This window comes from Mugil cephalus, chromosome 2, assembly GCF_022458985.1.
Source record: "Mugil cephalus isolate CIBA_MC_2020 chromosome 2, CIBA_Mcephalus_1.1, whole genome shotgun sequence".
Classification (NCBI taxonomy): Eukaryota; Metazoa; Chordata; class Actinopteri; order Mugiliformes; family Mugilidae; genus Mugil; species Mugil cephalus.
In genome coordinates this window covers 33,038,984-33,065,722 of record NC_061771.1, presented here as the reverse complement: position 1 = coordinate 33,065,722, position 26,739 = coordinate 33,038,984, and the positions used below count along the sequence as shown (strand labels likewise).

The window sequence follows — 26,739 nt, the reverse complement described above, 5'->3', positions numbered from 1 at the left end:
AAACGAGAGTCCCACATCCCAGCCCAGAGCCCTCATAATATAATATGTTCCTGCATAAAAATGAATATTTCACACAAGACCTGAAAGTAGACAATGAGAACTCAGTCAAACACATGAAACTGAAATAATATATTTTATTATACTTGTTTATTCAGGAAAATGAGCCAATATTACGTATCAGTGAGGTGAAACCTCTACGATCTCCTGCTCATCAGGCTGGAAAAGGTTCCACAACCGTCTCTAAAGAGTCTGGATCCACAAATAATCCACAGAGAGTCAGACAGATTGAAGACGACTGTTCCCCTCCACAGGAGTGGTCCACCAACAAACATCACTCCATCATAGTGGGAGAGGAACCAGAGGAACCCAGGGGAACTTCTAAGCAGCTAAAGGCCTCTCTCACATTGGCTGATGTTCATGTTGATGAATCCACTCAACAACCAAAGACACTGCTCTCTGTCCACAAAGAACATGTGGGACAATGTTTAGTGGACAGATGAGACCAGAGTAGAACAGTTTGGTTTAAATGTTTGGAGATGAACCAACACTTCTTCCAGTGAACTCTAAAAGAAAATGTCAGGACATGAGTCCATGAGCTGAATGTGAAGAGAAACTGGGTCATGGAGGAAGACAAGGAGCCCAAGAACACCAGTGGTTCTCCAGAAGAACCAGATGAATGTTTAGGAACAAGTCAAAGTCCTGACCTTCATCCAGTAGAAATGTTGGAGCATCAGCTGATGAGAGGAAACCACCAACATCTCACAACTCAACTGGTTCTGAAGCTGCTGTGGACACTGATCAGCTGTTACCACAAACATTTAGTTAAAGGAGCTCAGACGACTCACTGATATGTAATATTGGCTCATTTTATAATATAATGGGTTCTATCTTCATCTACTTTCACGACTTGTGTGAAAATCTGTCGACGTTTTGAATCAATTTTGTGCAGAAAACTGAAGCTATAAGACGACTCTATAAATATATGGTCTAAGGACACCAGCACTGAAATGGGAGTGTTGTGTATCTTGTTGTTGTCCTTATGTACTAAACTAAAGGTCAGATCCTACTGAGGTTGGAAAACAAGTTTATGGAGATACATGAGTTTAGCACCAATCCAATAAAAAGTAAAAGCAGTGACTTGTTGTTTGCTAAGCAGCAACATGCAGCACTAGTGAACACAGTGCGTGTGACAGGAGTGAAGTTAATAAGTTGTCAGTGAGCTAAACTCCTCAGAGGTTGTTGTGGACCATAAAGCATCTCTGCACCACTTAGCTCAGCTCACCTCTCGTCTCTCCCATCGCCTGCCTGGGGAGGCAGAGGGGAGGGAGGGGGGAGGCAGGGGGGAGGCAGGGGGGGTCAGAGGGAGAGTGGGACATCATTCCACAGCTGGTTAACAGATGCCTGGAGCTGACACACAAAACACATGCATGACCATCTCGGCTAGCAGACTACAGCTATTTGTTTGGAAACATGTCTGCCTCCCCCTGATTGGCTGCAAACACCGAGCTTCACACTGTGGCCGCGCACGTTGTGTTAACGCGAAGAAACACTGCAAACACGTTCGGTGTGATCCGGATAAAACGTTGTTTTCTGTAACATGTCGCTTCTGTGTGAGGCTTCTTCTTGACGTTGTGCTAGTGGTGAAGCTCCAACAAAGAGTTTTTGTTCGGGGTAAATGTTGTTGACAATCAGAGGACGGATTACCACCATGTTTACTGCAGATATCCACGGTGCCTACAGCTTAAACTATGATAACCATGTGGTTAGTGTTACTGTGTGTTTGTGTGCAGACTTTCCCTAGAGGTTTTTCCTGTTTGGGGTTTTCTCTGGGTGCTTCCATATAAAACGTGTGCATGTGTGCATGTGTGTGTGTTTGTGTGTTTGTCTTTGTGTGTTAAGCTTAATTCATAGTTGCGTGACATCATAGCAGCACAGACCAAAATGGTTCTGACTGGTTCAGAAACCGGATAAAATTCCTCCAACTTGCTGCAGACGACTGTTCAGCAGTTACCAGAAATATGGACCAATTATTCATTTTCTTTAATAAATATTAGTGCTTTCAGGACTTATGTGAAAATCTATTGATGTTTTGAATGATTTTTATGCAGAAATGAGTGACCACTAGAGGCTCTAAAATCCCCATAGACCCCCATGTTAAAATACTTTACAGCAACTCATTCGTTTAATTTTTATTAAGTTTTAAGATTCTGCATAATTAAGGGCGTCCCCCCCTTTGAGTGACAGCTGTTAGCCTGAGCTAACATGTGGGCGGGTCTCAAAGTCCAGGCTGCTGTAGCCCCGCCCCAACACGACCTCCATGTCCATATTTGGAGTATCTGAGTGTGGGCGGAGTAAAGCACAACCAACATGGAGAGTGCAGGCTCCGCCCACTTCAGGCTTCATTTTCCAGGTTGAGAATCCAGCGGCCGACGTCACGATGGGTTTGTCCACAGTATAAACAGTCAGTGGGTTAAACCCTGTAACAGACTCGCCTCCTGATCGTTTCCCCCGGTGCCTTAGCTTCATGTCCACCACCCTGACCTGTACCGTACATTTCTTTATTTAACCGTGAATTAATTTGAATGAATTATCTAATGCTGTCACAAGGTCATCGTGACAAAATGTTGCCTCAGTCCAAATCACCATGAATCTGAACAGTGACGACTGTAGCATTAGCATTAGGCCAGATAATAAGAAGAGCTTATAGACGGTATCTGTCCTTGGTGGATTCTTATTTTAGCATCTGTTAACATGGTCACTCGTCCAGATCTGTTTGGTTTATTTATTTATTTATATTTAAAAAGCAGCTTCTTCAGTTCTGAATGGGGTTTGGATCATCATCATCATCGTTGTCATTATCATCTAAACACGAGTCCTTGTCCCATTAAACTTCATATTATCGTCCTTCCTGGTGCAGTGCAGTGAGTTTTGCAGAGAACAGATCCATGAATCAGTGTTGAATTAGTATTTATTGCTGTGTCCCTGTTACGGATGCGTTTGTGCCTCGGTTGTGAGCAGTGCTTTAGGAAGGAGGGCTACTGTAATTAGTTGGGTTGAGCCAAATAAGCCACAGCTAGCTTATTTCTGTAACGGATATGAAGCGTCTGGAGTGGATCTGCCAGAAAAGCTTCTCCCATGTGGGAAGTAAACCTCATCCAGCCTCACACTCCCTCTGGCTCGGAGCCTTTAGAGCTTTTCTCTGTTGTTTTTAGTCGTCTCTTTGTGGTGTATCCTTGACTAAACTGTCCTGTAAAAACATCTTGTTGACATCTTGTGGTGTGATTCCTCGGTTTTACGTGTGGTGTTTTTTTTTTTTTTTTGTTGTTTTTTTTAATTGCCAACATAATTGTTTAGAAAACTGAGGAATATTTCAGATTTAAAGTCCCTGGTTAGTTAGACATCATCATCATCATCCTCATCAGCAGCAGCAGCAGAAAGCATCTTTGTGTCTTGGTGAGTTTCTACGTCTCAGCGTCTTCTCTGATAAAAGGACTTTTTTTTTCTTTCATTCACATAATGCTCAGTACTCACCTCGTTCAATTTCCTCCTTCCTTCCTGTCTGTGATGAAAACATAAGCGAGCAGCTCTCCGCTGTCTCTGAGCTGCACTGGCAGCAGTAAATCTACCGGCAGACGGACACATAGAGACAGAGACGGAGGGAGAGGACGTGAACTAGCAGTGATCGTGTCCTCGTGTTTCTTCTGAGCTAATAAATCACGGTGGAGAGCGTCTGTGCTCGGCCTGCGTGGCTCTGCCAGCTGCTGCTGAGTGTTGCACAACATCTGACAAGAGCTGAGACACGGGCAGGACGGTCCAGAGAGACAAGAGACCTGGACAACAGCTGCTTAGAAAGACCTGGACCACGAAAACAGCAACGGTCGGGTCAGAGGGGTTTCAACACACAACAGCCAGGCCTTCAGCTAGCATCTGTAGCATCTGTAGCATAGACTGTATATAAATATGGACTAAACACGTCTCCTCCATAGACTGTATATAAATATGGACTAAACACGTCTCCTCCATAGACCGTATATAAATATGGACCAAACACGTCTCCTCCATAGACCGTATATAAATATGGACTAAACACGTCTCCTCCATAGACTGTATATAAATATGGACTAAACACGTCTCCTCCATAGACTGTATATAAATATGGACTAAACACGTCTCCTCCATAGACCGTATATAAATATGGACCAAACACGTCTCCTCCATAGACCGTATATAAATATGGACTAAACACGTCTCCTCCATAGACTGTATATAAATATGGACTAAACACGTCTCCTCCATAGACTGTATATAAATATGGACTAAACACGTCTCCTCCATAGACCGTATATAAATATGGACCAAACACGTCTCCTCCATAGACCGTATATAAATATGGACTAAACACGTCTCCTCCATAGACCGTATATAAATATGGACTAAACACGTCTCCTCCATAGACCTTATATAAATATGGACTAAACACGTCTCCTCCATAGACTGTATATAAATATGGACACCACGTCTCCTCCATAGACCGTATATAAATATGGACTAAACACGTCTCCTCCATAGACCGTATATAAATATGGACTAAACACGTCTCCTCCATAGACCGTATATAAATATGGACTAAACACGTCTCCTCCATAGACTGTATATAAATATGGACTAAACACGTCTCTACATAGACCGTATATAAATATGGACTAAACACGTCTCCTCCTTCTCAGAGATACAATATTGATGCCCCGCCCACACTTCCTCCACATTCACTCTTGTTTTGATTTAATTAATACTACACTGAACTTATTTTTAAAAATAGTTTTTACAGCTCTCACTTCACAGAGAGGTTGGCATAGCAACTGGTGGTTGCCATTATGTCACATCCTGTTTCTATAGCGTCGAATAATGGATTAAAATTAAACTTAGCCAATAAGTTGACGCTTGAACATTCATCAACATTATATCTACCTAAAATGACAGAAACCATCCTTGAATAAAATTATTTGACGTGTATTTTATTATTTAATTTGGTCCAAGTCCCGCCCAAAAATAAGAATAGACTATGAAGGGGGTGGAGCTTATGACCTATACTGCAGCCTCCACTTCACTCCACCTTAGAGGAGCTGGTCCACCGCCTACATTTATACAGTCTATGTCTCTACAGCGACAGAATAGACCTTAAAGTCATAGACCTCCCCAGGAATGTAGCTACGCTGCGATTGGTCCTCTTGGTGGTAGTAGTTTCCTCTACAGTATTTATGTCTATGATTATCAAATCAATTATTTCGCACCAATAAAGAATCTGTAAGGTTAACCTAGGAGGTTTTAAATTTAATTTAATCAACTATTTAACTATTTAACAACTATTTTTTGAAACTATTTAAGATCTGATCTCTTTTACTGTTGTAGTAGTTTGCATTTTTATTCTGTTATTAACGTTAAATCATCACTTTCTTCTCTTTAGTATTCTCGTTATTTTTAGTCTCATATTTTATTCACTTTCTACTAATTTGTAGTTTTTATTTAGTTCTAATGAATGTGGTTCTTAGTCAGATTAGTAAGTTCTATAAATGCTACGTTTTGCATTAAAAGTGTTCTATAAATAAAGTCTGATAAATTGATTGAATTTAATTCAGCGAAATTTGCCTGAAATTTCTGCTTCTGTCTTTATTGTTGAAAATGAAGCAGGAAGTAGAAGCTAAATTAGCCCAACTGGTAAAAAAAAATAATAATAAAAAAAGACACAGCGCCACCTAGTGTTTGGGTGGAGTAGTGACAGAGAGAGACACTGCTGTGGACTGTACCTTAAAAGAGCTCGTATTAAATCATTTAATTTGTAAATTCTTGTTCAGATTTGTTTCTTGTTTAGTTTGGTTATCAGCTCCACAGATTATCTACAAACCCAAACATTTAAGGTTGTCTCTCATTTGGTGGTTTATCACTAAAGTCCTGGGAGAGATGCTCGATCACACTGTGTCTTTATTGTCTCAGAAAGCTTCAGGTTGTCTAAAATAGAGCAGCACAGTCGGTCTTGGGTTGTTGTTGTTATTATATATTTACAAATCTACAAATCTATTTTATTTAAAGTTTAAAGCTGACACCTCTATAGGTTGACTTATATCCTAGAATTCAATAAACAGAGAGTAAAGTCTGAATCGTGTCGTGATCCCAGTTCACATGACGTAATTACACTGGTCTCATTTCTGAGGAGGAGGCTGGTGCTCAGCTTCAGTCAGATGCTTCATGTTATTTATTGGACTTTATTGTAAACATACATGCGTAGGTAGATGGAGTGGGAGGTCGTGTCGGGTGTTTAGTTTGATGTTAGCGCGTCGCTGCCTGAGCTCGGTTCAGATCAGTGTCTGGGGTCATTAAACGCACCACGTCCTCCTTTTTAACACGTTGCTTCACGTTGTGTTTCGGTGGAAGATGCGTTTGTCCCAACGTGGCCCTGTCACCTCTGATGGAAGACGACTAATGAGTTAGCAGCCGTGTGGTCGTAGTAGCTGGTTTTACCTCGGTGACGCTCTCACGGCTCCGCTCAGTTCGCTTTGTGCTCCAGTTAAAGCTGTTTTAGAGCTGGACTCTTTCACCATTTCTCCCTCTTCACATGTGACATATGTGCACACGTCTCTGCACAAAACCTCATAAATGTCCTATAGGACGTCTCTGTGCAGAGTCGCTGCAATTTAGATTGAAATGTCTGATGTTTTTCTGATAAAATGGAAAGTCTGGTCGAATAAATGTCGTTTTGGTCCAGTTTTGTGTCGCTGTTAATCTTCCCTCTGGCTGAGATGGAGTTTATTGTTCATTCTTTATTTAGAACCAACTAGATTGTGTCGAGATTTGCCCAAACCAAACATGTCTGAGTCATTCACACGTCGTCCTGACTCGTGTGCGCTAAGCTGCAGGTCTTCAAAAGAGGCTTTCATGTAAATCCGCTCTGGATCTGTTCACGCTGCCGACGGATACGTTCAAAACTCTGCCTCCACTTTACGTCTCTGGGTTTTTATTTTTATTTTAGTCGCTCCTCTGTTTTTAAACACTGGTCATCTTTCATTCAAACACATTTGTTTTTATTTTTTATATTGTCTTTTATTTATTTATTTATTTTTAGCACAAAGCATCAGACTTTACTTTTAGGATTTTTAGGATATTTTAAACTTGAAACCATTAAGTTTCTACCACTAGATTTTTGTTTCCAGTTCCCTTTTTTTTGTAAAAGGAGACAGAAACACATAATAAATGAATGAAATGATTAATGATTTTATTTTACGTCGTATCAGTTTATCTGCCACCTACTTTCACTCATGCAGGAATAGTAACCAGAACGTTCTCTGTGCCAGATTAAATATATGTGTAAATACATGTAGAACATATATGTGATATACTATATATATTATAGATATAACATATATATTACTGTAAAACAGCAAGTGTTTGACTAAAGTTTTAGAATTAAAACCCTCTTCACCTCAGAGGAGCTGCATCAGTTATCAAATTCATAAACTGCACAAATATGTATATATTTGTCTTTTTCATGTTATTTTGTCTGTTATTTGTGCAGTTTTCATTTCTGATAAGAGAGAAGTTAAATGTGGCAGTTTTGTTTTTCAGATGTCACCATCGGATCCGTCTCATTTCACCCAGATTCAGCTGCTTTTTTTCATTATTTAAATCTAATATCGTTCATATACAGCGCCGCTAAAAAATATTTGAACCGTTCAGGATTTTTGCATAAAAATGAGTCGAAACGTCAACATGTTTTAAGTCCTGGAAGTAGATGAAGAGAAGCCAGTGAAATGAAACGGGGACATTAAATCTCTGCATTTATGTATTCAAGAAATGTTTTTATTTGTTCATATCAGTGAGTCCTTGTGTGTGTGTGAGTCTGTAAATGTTTGTGGTAACATCTGATCATTTGGAGGAATCTGATCCCAGAACAGAACCAGCTGAGTTGTGAGATGTTGGTGGTTTCCTCTCATCAGCTGATGCTCCAACATTTCTACTGGATGAAGGTCAGGACTTTGACTTGTTCCTAAACATTCATCTGGTTCTTCTGGAGAACCACTGGTGTTCTTGGGCTCCTTGTCTTCCTCCATGACCCAGTTTCTCTTCACATTCAGCTCATGGACTCATGTCCTGACATTTTCTTTCAGAGTTCACTGGTAGAATTCACAGTTCATTGGTCCATCAATGATGAGCAGATGCAGCAGAACAGGCCCAAACCAGGACATTAGCGCCCCCATTAGCTGCATCCATGTTACTTATTATCACTATAAGTTACGGCTTCAGTCATTCGACAGAAGGTAAATTCAGAAAACAACCTCAGTGGAACCTGAAAAAGTCAAAAGGACGTTTGCTCCTCGTGTTAAACGCCGCGACTTTTAGAAAATGTCCTGTTCAGTCTCAGTCCAGACACTCGTTCAGGGAGGGGGGGGTGGGCGGGGGGGCGATGCCAGTAATGCCCTCTCAGAGGACGGAGGGGGGACGGAGGGGGACGGAGGGGGACGGAGGGGGACGGAGGGGGGACGGCGTGCAGGAGGTTTTTTAACTTCTCTTTTACTTTTCATGTTCTGAGGACAGGTTGAGTTCAGGTTTCACGGTGGAGACGGAGACATGTGAAAAGACTTCGTCAGGAGACAGAGGGGACAAAACAGGACGAGGTGTAGAGACGACGGTGGAAGGTAAAAGACATGACCAGTCCACGCGAATAAAAACTCACTCTGGGTCCAGCACTTCATTTAGAGTCTGTCACAGTCAGTTTAAAAGTTGACTTATGATTAATTCTGAAAAGATGGGTTCATGTTCATGTAGCTTTACATGTTCCACACAATAAAAGCTTTGATTTACATTCACATATTTAACTAGTGCAGATTAATTCAGGACTGAATAAATAAAAGCTGAACTATAATTCTCCTTCAGTATCTTATTGATTAAATGTTTTTTTAGGGTTAGTCTTGGAGGATTATTTATGTTTAAGACTTAAAACGTCTCCTAAAATGTAACTTTTGTGTTTGGTTCAGGCGCCGGTGAAACTTCAGACCCTGACGTTGAATCCTGCAGCTTTAAAAGCAGAACTTCTGATCCGACTCCAACATATAACACGTATTTATTCTCCTTTCCTCATTTAACTAAACGTGCTCTGATCCTGTTAAATTTCTGCTAAAAACACAATAAACGGCGTCATCGTTTTTCGTTTCTTCTTCATGTCCCAGATCAGTAACGTGGTGCGTTTGGCTTCAACGCTGAAGCTGTTTCAATGTGAGGAATATGAGGACGTGTGTGAAAGCTAATTTATTAGACAGTAGAAGTGCAGGAGACTTGACAGCGTGAGCCACCGTGCAGAGGGCGTAAATCCTGGTGTGTTTGGAGGAGGTGGTTTCTGCGGTTGCGATGGCTCCGGTTCGGGGGCCGCGGCTTTGATTTAGTCGGCCGTGACAGGAGCAGCCGTTAGGAGGCCAAAGGTGTGTTTGAAAACTGTGAGAAAAGCCTCATAGCTCAGTCTGGGGATCCGATTCTGGACGTCAGGCCGTTATTTCCTCAACAGTTCGACTGGAAAACGTTCAGAATAAAATTTACCGGAGCAGATCCAGATTATCCTAATGTTTGGGACGTATTTCAATGGTTAACCACCCGCACACACACACTTTACTTAATGTTTGATTTCCTGCATATTTCATGTGAATTTTAAACTTTATTTATTTATTTTTTTGGTGAATTTGACTTCTACCTCATTCTAGTTTTATTTTATTTTATTCTAACGTCCCTGCCCGGATCAATAAAGTGACGTTAGAGGAACTGAATGTGTCTCTGGAGATTCATTAAAGCTTTTTTCTTTTTCTCTCGTGAGCTTTGATCGTCTCCCGCTACGACCTTCATAAAAATCCATCATCTGACTCACTTCATTTTTCCACAGTAAAGTCACATGATGATGATGATGATCTTATTTTTTATTTATTTATTTATTTATTTTGGCAGCTTTGATGCGACACAACGAAGGAGGAGACGTTTTGTTGCTACGGGGACGTGGTTCAGGTTTATATTTCATATTTTATTCTTTTTCTTTATTTGAGTAGAAAAGCTTCGTGCTGAGTAAAAGGTGAAGTTTGAAGACTTTATCTGAACTGATTGAAGGATTAAGTTTATTCTCCTTTATAAAAAAAGGAACCTTCACTTTCTGTGACTCTGAAAATAAACCAGTGAAATAATTATTAAACTATTTTTAAATGATTTAATGTGCTTGTTTTTTTAATTAATTAACTTTTGCTCCCATTTCCTTTCAGTTCTATATTCTCATAAACTGTGGACCATGTCTTTATCACATCATTTGCTCTTATTCTTGATGCGTCGCCAGGTTTTTTTTTTTTATTGACATTATTTTATATTGAGTCAAACAACAAGGGACAGATTATGGTTTATTTCATGCTCCCCAGGTTCATGTTCATCACTTTTATTTCATCCTCGCTGGATCTTCTCAGACAGCTACTTTTTCACATAGCGCTAAATGTTTAAATTTATTTATTTTAATACTCTTTTAAAATTTTAATCTAATGTTATTTTATTTATTTATGAATTTATTAAGAATGTTTCTTTATATGTATCAAGTAATTCCCCACACGGATCATTAAAGTCTGTGTAATTTTATTTCTAGTAATATTAACTTCATTTGCACCTGTATAATATAACTTATTATAATATAATATGTGTCTCTGGACAGACCAGCCATAACATTATGACCACCCCTTAGGGTCTAGTGAATGTGGAGGCCAAGTCAACGGTTGCGTTGATCCTAAACTGTTCCATGAAAGAGTGTCATTGCTGTGGGGTGGGTGTGGGGGTGGGTGTGGGGGGTGGTGTGGGGGGGGGGGGGGGTCTGGTCTGATGGCTGAACAGATCCCATTGGTGTGTGACGGGGCTGAGTACAGATCCCTGATGAACGCCGCCATAGTTGGTCCATGTTGGTTTGTGTTAATTAGTTTTGCACCGATGGAAACTCTGTGATTTCATCTCTTCATATGATGATTGTTGTTGTATGAATAACATATAACAATAAAAGAACTGGCTCTCAGCAGGAAGCAGCGTGATATCAGTTCATCTTTCTGCTTCAACTCCTTCTTTTTCCTGCGTTTTTATTTTTATTTCACAAGGTTCTCTGGACTTCACCCCGGCCTCGGCTTTAATATCCTCCCCGTCGTTAATCCTCTGTTTTTTCATTTGAGCTTTTATTGCCTCTCCCCATCTCTGCTTCATGTGGCCGAGCTTTTCCCGTTTAGAAGCCGCCGCCTCAGCGTTTACGCAGCGTTCGTGTAGCGTTCACGCACCAGATCCCAGTGACCTCAGCTCTCTGCAAAGAGCAGTTTTGTAAAAGTTTCCTCGTTCTTAGGGCCACCTGTTTATAACTCCATAAACACGGCGAGACGCAGGGACGTAAAGCAGCAAAAGACTGAATAAAAAATTAGGTTTTACCACCTTATTGTTCCTCTATGTTTGTTGGTTGGATAATTTCCTTCTGTGCAATGTAACTCATATTTATACTGATATATATAAGCACTTCTATACTTGTACATATTTATTTATATATTTATAGAACATGTTCATGTTCACTTATACTTACGTGTACTTTTTACATTGATGTGTGTTTTCTTATTGCCTACATTTCTCTTTGTTCTGAACTCTTTGAGCAGGAGCTGCTGTAATGAAAATGAATTTCCAGGGATTAATAAATAAAGTTATTCTGATTCTGGTTTAAATATTTCTTTTGTTCCATCTGTGTAGTAGCTGAAGCCTCCCGTCTTTAACGTGCAGGTCAATAAAATACTAAATACATAACAATAAGGTGTTTTCTTTTTATCTGTGAACCTCTATTTAAAAGGAATTTGTTAATATTATTTGTCCTGAATGGTTCGGTGGTTCTGCCTTTCAAGGAACCTGCAGGAAATGAACACATGTGCAGGTCGGTCCGATCAGGCCTCATCCACAGCAGAAATACTCATCAGACATGTAACCGTGTCCAAAACAACCTCCCACCTCAACCCCGTCCTCTGTGGCTCTGGAGACTTTTCTCTGCGGAGAGTTTCGAAAGCAAGTTTAGATAACGTTTACCAAAATATTATTGTTTGCATTTTACGCCACAATCACACTTGTTAAAATCTAAACGTACTTTTATGTGCAATGAAGCTATGGTGACAAAGCAATTTCCCTCGTGGATCATTAAAGTCTAAGTCTAAAATCTAAACGCAACAATAAGTTAAGGGCCTGTGTATGTTTTACGTCATTGGATCTTCTGTTCAAAAAAAAAATAAATAAAATTAGCAGTTATTTCATTTTACTTTTAAAATTCAAAAATTAAAATTTAAGGTATTTTCCTTTATCAGAGTCAAGAATGGATAAACAAAACTTTAAAAAACAGTCAATTTTCATTTTCTGTTTATTTAAAAATAAAAAATAAAATCGTTAGAAGACAAAACCAAAAAAACGCCTATTTTTTTTTTCATATTGTGTGAAAAAAATTGTCGCTTTCAAAGTAAGAGCTCGTATGAGGACGGCGCTGTGTAACAGAGGTTGATGACTATAAAAACTAAGCCGCATATTTCAGGTAAAAAATAAATAAAACTACATATAATCCGGGAATAGTTAGCTACTAGCTAACATTACTCTGATATGCTGCAGAGAGTTGACAGGACTTGTTTTGCCATAACGTCAAAAATCACGTTAAAGTAAAGTTCCAAAGACAATTCAGTCCGGGCTATAGATATAGATATATAATAACAAGCCATTACCGAAACTTTAGTGGTCAAATTTACCATCAAGTATTACGAAAAGTAGTGACCATCCGATGGGCACGCAACAGGTGGTGGATATCCCATCATGCATTGCGTCTCTAGCGGCGCCGCAGTTAGTGGCCGTTAGTGAGACACATTTTGAAATTTCGCCGCGAAAATATGAACCTTTTTATTTTTTTTAAAAAACGTATTTTTATTTTTTATTTCACGAACATCACACATATTTTTTTTTCACAAAATCATCACGTTTTAGTAATATATAAAATATATATAAATTATAATGTGATGACACGTAATGATGAGACAGCAGTGACGTCATTAACTGGGCGTCAAAAGATGCTACTGGTGTAGTTTCTAAGAGCTGTTGGGATTGAGCTTCACTATATCGTGTCACCCTACGTAGCGAGTAGGAGTTAGGGAGTGAGTGAACGATTTCGGGATATATTTGGGCTGAAACACAGCGCCGTCCTCATACGTGCTCTTACTTTGAAAACGTCAACTTCCGGTTGCAAAAGATGTGGCGAAAAAATGGCGCTTTTTTCTTTCGGTTTTTTAACAATTTCATTTTTTGTTTTTAGAAACAAAAAATGAAAATAGACCTTTTTTTTTTAAATGACAAAGAAAAATGCCTTGAATTTAAGTTTTAACTTATGAATTTTTAAAATATAAAAATCAACTAACTGGTCATTTTGTGGTTTTAATGTCCTTTTCTGAATGGAAAATCCAACGACTAAAACACACACGGACCCAGGCTGCATGAAGCAATAGAGCAACAGCCTGGATTAGCATCGAAGCTAACAACAGTAGCAGCGTGTGTGTAGTGAAGGTGTGTGTTGGTGTCGGTGTGTGTGTGTTGCAGTGTCAGCAGCTCCTACTGATGAAGTGCAGAGGCTCCGGGGCTCAGGAGGCCATCCATCATCTCCATCAGCCTTAAGTGAGGCTCCCTGGACTGGGACGCCACCAGACGACGACGACCCCGGGCCCACCGGTCTGAGCCGGACTATATAAACACCAGCCATCATCATCATCATCATCATCAACAGCAGCGGCGGCGGCGGCGGCGGTGATGGCGGCACCCCGAGACTAAACTTGGGTCAAAATCATCATCATCAGAGGAGGAGAGAGCATTGGTGGGTTCATTTAATCTGGATAATGCTCAGATATATTTCTCTAATTTACTTTTATCAAAATTATCCAGATTTTGGAGAAAATATATCAAATGAGCTTAATCTGAAACTAGCACATTCACAAGTTCTTCTTCTCCAGATTAGGACTCTATGAACATCCAGACCAGAGTAAATCCGTTTACAGTACGTCCCTGATCAACTAATACCACTCGGTCCCACGTGTCTCTCGTTTCATTAGCAGTAAATAATAAAGGGATAAAACCACCACCACCCAGGAACAGGTCTCCTAGTTTCTTTCCTTCTTTCCTCCTGGTGAACAGTGGGCCGGGGTCAGGGGTCAGAGGTCATATTGTGTCTGGAGAGGATTTACTCTCTCGTCTGTTTGATCTCAAACATGAACAAAACACACATTTCAGTTTGGTGGAGACCTTCACTCACCTCCGACCTGCACACACTAAACACTCCATCAGGTTTCATTGACTCTACGTTTTATTAACGAACCTCGTTCATTGTCGAGTCCTTTTTATTACATGTGTTACTGTCAAGTGGTTGAAATTTCCTTCATTATTATTATTGTTATGATTTATTTATGAATTTTCATTTAATTGCAACTATCTGCCTGAAGGAATCTGCTCAGATGATCCTTTAAATTTCTACTTTTCCTGGTTTTAATTGAGATTTTAAATAAAATTTTAACCATTTATTGTTTTTTATGATCTTTAACTGTCTATTTCTTTAAACTGCCTTGTTTTAATATCAACATTTTACATGTGAATTACAAGAAAAGACATAATATTTTAGCTCACTTCATCCGTGCACCTGATTTTTTTTTACAATAACTGTTGATTTATAAATAAATATAAATGCACACAAATATAACTGGTAGATGAGACACGTCACGTTAAATCAAGGCCGGATTTAATAACTCAAACTTTTGCAACAATCGATTTGTTCAGTGCATTTCATCGTCGTAGTGTTTTCAGCTTCAAAAAAAAAGAAAAGAAAAACAGAAAAAAAAAACAATAAAAATAAACAGATTCTCCTTCACAATTCAAAGTAAAAGTTCTAAATCAGCAATAAAATAAAAGTTCAGCCACGGTCAGGTTGAATCTAAAAAGAGCAAAATAAGGAGAACAATAAATAAAAGTAGGTTGTAGGACATGATTCAGATTAACCCTTAATTACAAGTAAACTAAAACTATTAGATGCAAAAGCTGCTTCTCGACTGTTGTTGCAGATACATTCAGTGATACGTCGCCATCGGCCGCAGCTACATTCTGGGCTCTACTGATTTCTATTTGCTGGCACTCGTCGGTGGACGCGGTTAGCTCGGTTAGCTCGGTTAGCTCGTCTCAAATAAAAGCATTTAAATCCGTCCAGGTTCGGGTCCAAATGTCCTCATCACCCTCCAGACGCAACAGGCTCCCACTGTTTCAAGAAACCCATTAAAAGCTGCTCAGGTGCACCCACAGATGCAATCCATCATTTTAAATTATGCATATATTTTACAGATTGCCTCATTACACTGTTAAAAAAAAAGAGTAATTGCCCTTTTCTCCGAGAGCGTGTCCTGCTAGTTAGCATAGAGGGGGAAAGCTTAACGGAACCAGAGGGTGAAGAAGAAGAAGAAAAAACTAAAATAAAAACATTAATCTCATTTGTTTTCAGGGAGGATGACACCGGGTTTAACAGCTGCAGCGTGGCGTTGTGAAAATACACAATTAAAACTGATGGATGGCGCCATTATGCGGTGACACTGGAAGCCCGTTACATCAGGAGCTAGAACCCGACCTCTGGTTGTCCACTGCATGCACACACATATGCGTTTATATACGGATACGTGTGCATGGTCCAGTATGTACATGTGCAAAAAGAATATATAGACAAATGGCAGTGTTACGTTTAAAACACAGGGACTTCAGGAAGCTCGTGAACCACCTCACTTCTCTAACCTGAACTAAACCGTGGGTTTTCTGACGTGTTTGCAGCGTTTAGGGACTTTTCCTGTGTGATGAATAACCTCCTGAGACCTGACCTTTCATTGGTTGTACATTTATAATTTTTTTGGGATCAGAAGAAACTAAGAGTATAACAACTAAGCATCATCTTTCAGCAGGAAGTTTTGAAAAAAATGTCCTTGTATGTGGACACTGGGTTTATTTCAAACAAATAAAACGTAAAACTGTTTATTTTAATACCTGAACGATCGATGGGCAAAGACAGAATTGTGAACAATGAACGTCCTTAAACGAGTTAATTAGCGACGTTGTAGCTCGTTGCTATTGATAAAATGTGTTAAATTTGTGGGTCGCATCAAACTAGAAACGTTAATTAGGATAAACAAATGAGTTTTAACCGCAGAATTTGATGGGGTTGTGTTTCCTCGTCCACTTTCTCGTCCCGATATCATGTCTTTACCGACAAGTGTCCACTAACGAGGACAATGGGTTTAAGTCACAGGTCTTCCCACCGTAGCACATGTTTGAAATAAAAAAAAACTATATTTGTGTGCAGATTAATATTGAATGCAAAATGATAATAATGACGTATAATTATAAATAGCAGTAGGCTGAGTTCCCTACTTCATCTCTAATGGGTCTCAGGAGGTTAACATGTGCAGAGACTGGACCTCATGAAAGAACCTGAAGAATCTCCTCGCGTCGCCGTGTTTTATAGTTTTTACCTGAACAGAGCTGAGTCTCACTGTTTTAACGTGATTCTACTCATCAGGATGAAAACTTGTGACGAGGGAGATTTAAAAGCCGCCGTGTCGTGTTGTTGCCTGAGGCCCAGTGTTGTTGTTGTTGTTGTTGTTTTCTTGTTCCACCAACTCATAAAGTAAAATAAAACGGTTCCCGAGGGCGAGGGTGGATCAGCTGATTCGCAGGGTAGCTCCAGAGTAGCTCTAGTGTCGTATCATTATTATTCTAGTGAGTGATTCTTGTGTTTTAAAGTCGCTTCAGCCAGACTTCCATGCTGGCCTCCTCCTCCTCCTCCTCCTCCTCCTCCTCCTTGTCAGTGCAGTATCAGAGCTTGTCTTCATGCCTTTAAAACCTCCTCCTCCTCCTCCTCCTTCGTTGCAGTGACTTGGTCTTAAAGGTTTCCCTCTCACAGTGGAGTGGCATATTGTATTTGTTTCTCTTGTAGGAAGCGAAAATTGTCCAAAATCCATTTCCGCAATGAGCCACACACACACACACACACACACACACACACACACATATATTTATATATGTATATATGCTCCTGTCCTTCAGTGCAGTGAGGACGTCCCGTGGGCGGAGCTACTACGCTGCCACGTGGCCAATCAGGTATATGTTGTCGTAGAGGTGTCCCACGAAGTCGTCGGACACGTTGTGCGCCGCCCTGCGAGTGTTCCTGATAAACTCCCTCTTGGACATTTTGTTTTTGACGTGGGGGCTGGTGAGGTCGATGGAGAGCAGGATCAGACTGTAGCACAGCACGTACACGGCATCTGCGGACACACAACGCCACAGGAGAGAGTTATGAGATCACATGTGGATGTTAAACCTCCCTCGTTAGCTGAGTCAGAGCAGAAAGACTCGGACGTCCGTCCATCTCCAGCCTCCGGCCTCAGGCTCTGGACCATTACTCTAATCCCACCTCTACTACTAATCACACCAGTTACCAGCAACAGGCCGAGGGATTGGTTCCTCTACGGTCGGCTGACATCAACAAAGCCCTCCGTTGGTAAACGCATGGACCTGACAACAACCGAAGCCGAAGGGATTACGTGGAAATAAAAGCTCAGTCTGTGGACGGGTCACAAGTTCACTGGCCTTAAATTTAACTTCCTGCTTGATGTAGCTGGTTCAGGCTGAAATATTCACTCCTATTTATGTTCTCCAGAGGATGAAGCATCTGCACATGAGCTTCCCTCCAGCGCCACCTTCAGGCCACTGCTGGTATTTATCGATTCAGGAACTTTTCTCTCCCTGCTCTGCAGGACTGAGAGGTTCAGGGGTCGTCGGACAGAACAACGCCACCGTCTAAAGGCTAAAATACTCACTGGTAACATGGAAATTGGTCAAATGCATAAAGTTTTACATGTTAATACATATGAATAAAGTATTTTTCAGGGATTAATGTGCTCCAAGAGTCAGTCTAAAAAAAAAAAAGGAACTTCTCTAAGGGAGTTATTCTGCACATAAACGAATAATTAAATAAAAAAGGGTAAACAGATTAAAAATGAGTGTATATATTTGGTTTAATGTGTATGCAGATGTCATTAAAGTGCAGTTTATGTTGTATTTGCCATGAGTCTCACTGTGGTGTGAGTCGTGTCTGAGATTGTGGGGTTCTCTCTATAGTCTTAAGTCCTATTATTTTTCTAATAATCACAGAGGACGTTGTGATCTTAATCCCGTGTGAATCGTCCATGTCCGTGATTTGTAAAGTAAAAATTACACCACAAAATACCTGAACCTTAATTCTGGTAACACAGATAAAACTAATCCAGTGTGAATCGACATCTCTGTGATTTAAGATGAGTTTGACTTTTTTGTGACTGTTTGATTTGTGGCTTTTTTCTGCCTCTTGTCTCTTGTGAATCATGAAGGATGTGCTATAATTTAAAGTGATGAAACCATTAAATCGACCATTAATGTGTTAATCTGTAAAGGTGGAGCTGATTTAAACACTGACAGGTCATTGTTAATCTATTTCTCGGGATAAACAGTACCAAAAATATATCTTTATCATCCATTATAATTTGCAAAGTAGTTAAAACTGTCTCTGACACACAGTGGGTGAGATGGGAAGTAGCAGAGCCACAACAACAGAACATGAATTTGAGTAAAACACAGAGTTTGTTCGTCCCATAGGAGGTGATGAGTGAACCTCAGGTGAAACTAAACTAAATAGGATTCATATGAATAAAACTCAGAGTGACCTGGATCTAGATATCAACATATATCGTGTGTGGAGTTGCAGGAAATACTGTAACTCTGAAAGGATTTGACTAAAAACTAATGTTGTCATTGGTTCCAGAGGTCTGTGCTTTCACATCTTTCATGTGTCTTTTTTATTTTTATTTTTATTTTACAGCTCTTCTCTGTCGTCATAGTTTTAAAATGTAATCATCTTTCCGCTCTGATGTTTCCTTTCATCATGTTTTGATGAACCAACAATCAGAACCAGATCGATTCAAATCAAGATCGATTTCAATCAGAAAAATCCATCTTTTGTTTATTTGGAGACATTTGTTGTTGCAGCAGCACATTCAGGCTGACGTTGTCCTCCTGAGATCCAGCGTCCTCGTATGGGGACATTTATGTTGCAGCTTATTCAGCTTCATTTAAACCTGCTGTCCTTTGTTTAGTTATGCTGCTTAACTTTTCTACTTTGATATGATGTGAAGTACTCGTTTGAGGACGTTGGGATTTCATCGGTTACAATTCTGCATTAAAATAAACTGTTTTATATTCTGGTTACATATTGGTGAATTAAATTAAAAAATACTGCGTCCAGCTCATATCTGATGCTTAGTTTTGATACTTATTACTAATCCAAATAACAAAAAAAGATCTTAATCTTAAAGAAATGAAGATACGTTCCAAACAAATGGGCCTCAGGAGGTTAAAAACACACTACACTGTATCAAAAACAACCTTCTATCAAAAAAATACATCTTATATTTTGATCCGAGACAAGAACTTTGTGCTTATTCTACAAATTTTTGTCCAACAAAAAAAAGATGATTTGATTGAATATAATCAGTGCTGCTGCTGTTTTGTGAGAGTTTGGCGTGAAGTCCTCGGCACTAACCGGGACTGAGGCCCAGGTCTCGGACCAGACCCGGGTTGCAGGTGCAGAACCTGTGGCTGAACTTGGTGATGAGCGTCTCCAGATACTCTCCTCTCTCCTCGGGGGCGTGGATGTGTCTGAAGAAATCCCTCAGGGCGTTGGGCAGGAACTGGTTACTGAAGTTGTGGAGGGTGACGAGCTCATCCAACACGTCCCGCCTGCACACAGACACACACACACACACAGACACACACACACACACACAGTACATGAGCATTCACAGTAACACCTGCAGGTAAAGACACGTGGTTTGCGTGTTGATGCGTCGACCTCTCGTCCAGGTAAATCCTCAGCATCTTCCAGTTGAGCCGCCGGGTGTAGAAAATGAACTTGGCCAGCTCCGTGGGGTGATCCACTAAGATACCTTTAGACATGAAGTAGCTGATGCCCTGCACCACAAACACACAAACACACACGGGGATAATGTCAAAGTCAAACCCTGACAATAAACATGACAACACTAAATGATTCCTGCAGGCAGCTAAATGCTACACAGCATGAAACGTTCCCTTTACTACAAACTGCATCAACATTAAAAAAAAAAAACAAGAGAGACTTTGTCTACACTTCAGACCTCCACTGAGGAGGAGGAGGAGGAGGAGGAGGAGGAGGAGGAGGAGGAGGAGGAGGAGGAGCTGGTGTGTGTCGGGCGGCTGGTAAATAATAACATTCATCTTTTTCCGAATGTCTACAGTGACTTTAAATATAGTGGAAGATGACGCTGATGTTCACACAAACCAAGAACCTTTAGAAGCTTTAACATCTCATATATCTCACATTACATCCACTCATATGAAGTGTCTTTAAACTGATTCATTATATGTGACACACACACACATATATATATAAAACTTTCATATCTTCTCGTAACTCTTGGACAAAGTATTTTCCCTGCAGGGATCAATGAAGTAAATCTTGAATTTATGTGATTGTAAAATATAATTTTAGTTGCACTTTTCAGAAGAGAACGTATATCATATAGCCTTGTATATCTTACATATAATTATTACTTTTACATGTAATTCCTCCTGCCTCTGTGTAATGATTCTACTGTATATTATACATTATTTATTTATATTTATTTGTGCACTGAACACATGGCAGGTAAAGTAAATATGTGAAACCAAAGTGGAATAAAAGATAAATTCTCCTGCAGGGCTGTAGATTCTGGGTGTTTAGTTGTATATACTGTGTGTATACGTGTGTGTGTGTGTGTGTGTGTCTGTGTGTGTGTGTGTGTGTGTGTGTGTGTGTGTGTGTGTGTGTGTGCGTGCGTTACCTCCTGGGGGTTAGCGTTGAAGGTGAGGCTGCCCTCGTCCAGCTGCAGGTACAGTCTCCTGTAGGAGAAGCCGGCCGGGAGCCTCCTGTTGTAGATGGAGCAGTGTCCCCATGTGGACTTACAGAGCCTGAACACAACACAACCCTAACGTAAGCTGGTGGTGATGGACATGATCTAGAGACCAGACAGTGTTTGTGTGTGGGGGGGGGTCCTCACCCCTGCCAGAGGTACTCGTCGTGTCCCAGGTCCTGCCATACGCAGCCGGCCAGGCACAGGTCGGTGGCGTTCAGGTAGGACAGTATGGTGATACCCAGCTCTGGAGGCAGCATCTCCAGGTCTATAAAGCCGTGCTGGTCTTTACCTGCAGCCACCACGACAAACAAGATGACACAAAGTTCACAAAGTTCACTTTTCATCGTTAGGTCACTGTTACTTCATTCACCTCCCGCCACCAGGGGGAGCTCTACTAGCTTTGGCTTCATTTTAGAGGACGGATTCGCAACCACAGGGCCAAACTGTAGCAGTAGTTTTATTTTATTTTATTTTATTTAAACTGTAGCAGTAGTTTTATTTTATTTTATTTAAACTGTAGCAGTAGTTTTATTTTATTTTATTTTAACTGTAGCAGTAGTTTTATTTTATTTTATTTTAACCGTAGCAGCAGTTTTATTTTATTTTATTTAAACTGTAGCAGTAGTTTTATTTTATTTTATTTTATTTAAACTGTAGCTGTAGTTTTATTTTATTTTATTTTATTTAAACTGTAGCAGCAGTTTTGTTTTATTTTATTTAAACTGTAGCTGTAGTTTTATTTTATTTTATTTTATTTAAACTGTAGCAGCAGTTTTATTTTATTTTATTTAAACTGTAGCTGTAGTTTTATTTTATTTTATTTTATTTAAACTGTAGCAGTAGTTTTATTTTATTTTATTTAAACTGTAGCAGCAGTTTTATTTTATTTTATTTTATTTAAATTGTAGCAGTAGTTTTATTTTATTTTATTTAAACTGTAGAAGTAGTTTTATTTTATTTTATTTTATTTAAACTGTAGCAGTAGTTTTATTTTATTTTATTTAAACTGTAGCAATAGTTTTATTTTATTTCTTTATTTAAATTGTAAGTAGCAGTTTTAATTTATTTCACTTAAACTTTATAAGTAGTTTTAATTTATTTAAACTGTAGCAGTAGTTTTATTTTATTTTATTTTATTTAAACTTTATCAGTATTTTTTTTATTTTATTTAAATTGTAAGCAGTAGTTTTATTTTATTTTATTTAAATTGTAGCAGCAGTTTTATTTTATTTTATTTTATTTAAACTTTATCAGTATTTTTTTTATTTTATTTAAATTGTAAGCAGTAGTTTTATTTTATTTTATTTAAATTGTAGCAGCAGTTTTATTTTATTTTATTTTATTTAAACTGTAGCTGTAGTTTTATTTTATTTAATTTAAATTGTAAGCAGTAGTTTTATTTTATTTTATTTATTTAAATTGTAATTTATGGCTTTGATAAGTCTTAAATACGAGCATATTCTGACCCATTTCATTGTTTTCTGTGATACTGTGAATTTGCTGTATTTGCTGTTTTCATTGTTTCTGAGCTGCCATAAGACAAATGGACCGTCTACGTAAATTAGCCTTTCAGTGATTAATATGTATTGTCCCTTATTCATATACAGAACTGAGCTGAAGTGAAATGTTGGGGAACAGTCTGTGGTTCCAGCTCATACTGACAGTAGGAGAACACATTCACAGACGTGACCTCTGGAGAATAAACCAGCACAACAACGAGGCCTGGATGGAAAAATCCACATGAATCATGAGACTCTAGAGTGGACGCCGCCAATTAGCACCACAGCTGTGGTGGAGAAAGTCCCTGAAGAAAGTCCTGAAGGAAAACGAGAGGCGCAGTGAGCTGCTGGTTCCTTCTACCGCTCGGCCTCAGACGCTTCCTAACATCTCAACACATAACCTCAGCCACCACCTGTCTGACCTCCCGCCCTCTGAGAGCAGCAGATACAGCTTCACAAACCTCACAAACTCCACACGATTCAATGTTCTGTTCATTAAAGCTCGTAATCAACGCTCAGACGAGATTTGAAAAAAAAGAGAATGTAAGTATCACTTCAAAGGAACCGAGATTCAGGACTAAACTCATGAAACGGAAGGAATCAGCTCATGGAACAACCTGAACAGAGAAACCAAAGAATCTAAATGTACATTTAACAGTTAAAGTCATATAATATAATGAGGTGTGTTAGTTACTGTCATGAAACGTCCACAAACATTTAATTTTTTTTACTTTTGTTTTGTTCATGTGACGTAAATGTTAAAACTAAAGTGGAACGTGACAGGTGTTTAAATGAATTTGATTAGTCTCATTATTTTGCTGCTCATTACGTTCCTGTTTTCTAATTTAAGTGTAAGTTGATTGTTGGGGTGAAGGAGCAGATTATTCTCCTTTCTGTCCTTTTCACACAGACTGAACCTTAGTTCGATCCGTCCTGACTTCACACAGAACCAGAACCTCCAGAGTCTGAACCGTGTGGTCGTGGGTTCGTACCTCCCCGGCGTGTCCTCAGCAGATGATAGATGTCGGGGCCGTAGCATTGCTGGGGGGCTCTTCTCTGGGCTCCTCCATCGCGCACTAGGACCAGAAAACACAACCCTATGAACTCTGGGACAACTTCACGGACTTTATTAACGATGACGTCAGCTTTTAAAAATACAAATCCAATATGTTTAATTGGATCTTTGGAGCTTTTGTTTCTATAGGTTTATAAATACATTAGCATTTCAGTTTATCTGGATTATTTGCCAGTGCTTTTATTTTGAAGGCATCAGGTAACTGGGGCACAGGTGAGGTCGTAAATAGGGGGAGAAAGGGACATGTGAGCCAGGCACTGGGAAGGGTTTTGATTTTTAGAGGCAGCAGAAGTCGTCGCTGTATGTTTTCTCTAAATAAACCAGATACCAGACACCAAATGTCCTGTTTGCCTGGACAATGGACTTTTTTTCTGAATTTAATCCCTGAATACCTCAGTGGTTGTTTGATTTTTATTCAGTTTGTTCATAAAGTTTGTTGTTTTGTTTGATTTGTTATTAGTTTCAGACAAATAGCCACTTAATTCTTTATTCACCATTTATCTAAACTGCTCAATGACAAGACACCGTGTAGTAGGAACTCAGTTTACAATCAGCCAATCATGTTGCATCTGTGAGCTGCAGAAAATCCTGCAGGTTCAGGTCAGAAACCTCACAAGTGTTCAAATGGAGAATAATGATAATATTGATAATATTTGCTGTGGGCTGCCACCAGAGAGTAGACATGTCCCAAAGTTTCTTCTCCAGCCACTAATCCATGACTCCATCCATGAATGTGAGTCCAATAACAAGAGGAAGACAGAAAGAAACTGATCTGATGAACCCGACGAGTCGCCTCAGAGTTTAACTACGTGGCTCCAAGGACTCGACCTGCAGCCTGTGGTTTAATTACCGGCGTGAGAAGTGTTTCCTTGGCTGTTTCCAGCCCTAATGTCGCGGCAGTCACTGGTCTCTGTAGATGTGATATGAGTGAAAGTGGAAGGGTTACCTTGCTCTCGGCCTCCTCGCTCAGCCAGGCGGTCGGCGAGCTCTTCCTGAAGCTGCTGCTGTTGTCTGGGAGGCAGCCTCCACAGTGCCTGACCCATCTGTACGCAGCACAGCAACACAGCACAAACAGAATAAACAAAGACCTCGTATCAGTTAAATCACCTGAATCACCTGGCCGAGAAATATGTTGAGAAACTGCATAATTCTCTTCCATTACCGGTGAAGTCTAAACAAATTAGGAGCTTTCTCAAGGCTCCTGAGCCGTGGACATAGAAAGGATTGAAACTAGTGACCTCACAGCACCAATATCCCACCAGGCGTCTGTATCCTGTGCATGTGATCATTTTATAACGTTAGGCATTTGGGCGGACGGCGAAAAGAAGACATGTCTGCACACTGTGCATGTGACCATACACTCTGAATGCACCAGTGCATGTTTCACTCCCATTCACACAGGAGCCTCTGGCTGATATCAGATCGTTTGGAGTAGAACTGGAGAAAAAGATCAGCCAGTTTCCTCCAGCTACAGGTGAGTATCAGGTCATTCACAGACACATAGTCGTACGAGTTCACGATGAGCTACACCCACAGATAAACTCCCCACGGCTCTGAGTTAAGCACAGGGTTGACCAGCGATCTGCAACTCTAAGTTCTGGTCTTTATATAATAATATATGTGTCAATAAAATCAGACATAGACAAAATACACACACAAAAAGACAGTTTGATTATCCATGGGTCACTTAATGCATAAGGTTTTAGTAGAAAATAGAGTAATAAAGTAGTTTTGGATATCTTTAATGTGTATTTAGGTGTAAAGTGTAAAGCAGAGCTTTTTCCTGCTTATAAAATAATGAAGTAGACATGAATTAGTTCATATTTCCATTATATTTCACAGTGAACTTTACAGGAAAACTATTCAACAACATTTTAGTTTAGACTAATGTGTATTTTATGTGTATACTACTACTGCTACTACTACTTATAATAATAGTAATATTGTACATAGTTGTGAACCACTATTACACTGATATGTTTCATGTTTCCTGCTCTTTTATTGCCTACTCTGGCTTTTGCACAGACATATTTCTTTTATTTTATTTTGTTGTCACTCTTTTTTTGCACATACACATATATATCAAGTCTTCCATTTGCACTGCTCTTAGTGCTGTTGATTTTTAATGTCTGTGCATGTTTGTGTACAAAACTACTGAACACACGAATTCCCCCAGGGGAAGAATAAACTATTATCCATTCTATTCTATTCTGTTAATAATAATAATGATAATAATAATAATAATAAACTTTAAAAAATGAACGTATAAGTGTTCCAGTAAAAAGTACAGCCTCAACCCGCTGTCCAGTCTTTTCTGTGTTGCATAAACAAATCCAGGACACTGTTGTAAACATCAACGTTGGAAGTTCCAGCAAGCAAGCTAGCTTGACGCGTAGCCCCGCCCCCTTCCAAATACCATTGGTCAAACACGTCACAGCGGCTTTCAAGCCGGAGCCTGATTGGCTGCGCCGGCTGTCACTCACACATGCCCGGAGTTAGCTTACCAGGCTAGTTTAAGTTGACGAAGACAGCGACGACACGTAATAAGTGGATTTCGCGGCGATATTAAGTCACGTTTTGTCTTGTTTCTCTTACAAAAATGTTGCGATATTTAAACGAACGCGACACGGTCTCGTAAGGACGAGTTTACCCACCTGACTTTAGGGATTCCTCTGACAACCTGACCTGCACACAAGGACAGCTGGAAACGAGGCTTCCTTCCTATTAAGCGTGTCCGGTTGTCATTTCATGTAGCCAAGCATTTATTTGCACGAATAAACCAGCTTGTTTGGTCCAGGAGGGTTCTTCCATACCGTAGTCCAGAACTAACACAATTATCATCTGTTTTCTCCTCCTCCTCCTCCTCCTGTCACTTCTGCCCCTCCCCGTTTTCCTCTCCTGTCATCACAGAAAAAAAAAACATAAAGAGAAATTAATTAATTGTTAAAATCCCAAGTCGATCAAACTGATTAAAGCTGGTCACTTTTACCCCCGAGTGTCAAGAAACGCTCCCTGGATCAAAAAGCTAAAAGTAGAATCGGAGAGAAGCCCAGAAATAGGTGTGTGCGTCATTGAC

The 26,739-nt window shown here is 39.7% G+C and overlaps 1 protein-coding gene and 1 long non-coding RNA gene across 2 annotated transcripts; one reads left to right on the top strand and one right to left on the bottom strand.

Annotated features, from left to right (window-relative positions):
- Positions 1-8,545: 8,545 nt before the first annotated feature.
- LOC125003607 lies at positions 8,546-9,803 on the top strand. Its single transcript, XR_007112254.1, has 2 exons — positions 8,546-8,687; positions 9,027-9,803. It is a non-coding gene; the product is annotated as an uncharacterized LOC125003607 (long non-coding RNA).
- Positions 9,804-16,131: 6,328 nt separating this feature from the next.
- Positions 16,132-26,733, bottom strand: fbxo8 (F-box protein 8). The gene is made up of 9 exons (XM_047577578.1): positions 26,653-26,733; positions 26,318-26,561; positions 24,610-24,706; positions 23,581-23,664; positions 21,234-21,378; positions 21,018-21,144; positions 20,009-20,127; positions 19,700-19,896; positions 16,132-17,387 (listed from the first exon to the last, which is right to left on the bottom strand). Exons 3-9 carry the CDS (start codon positions 24,704-24,706, stop codon positions 17,200-17,202), a joined length of 957 nt encoding a protein of 318 aa, XP_047433534.1. The 5' UTR covers positions 26,318-26,561; positions 26,653-26,733; the 3' UTR covers positions 16,132-17,199.
- Positions 26,734-26,739: the final 6 nt, after the last annotated feature.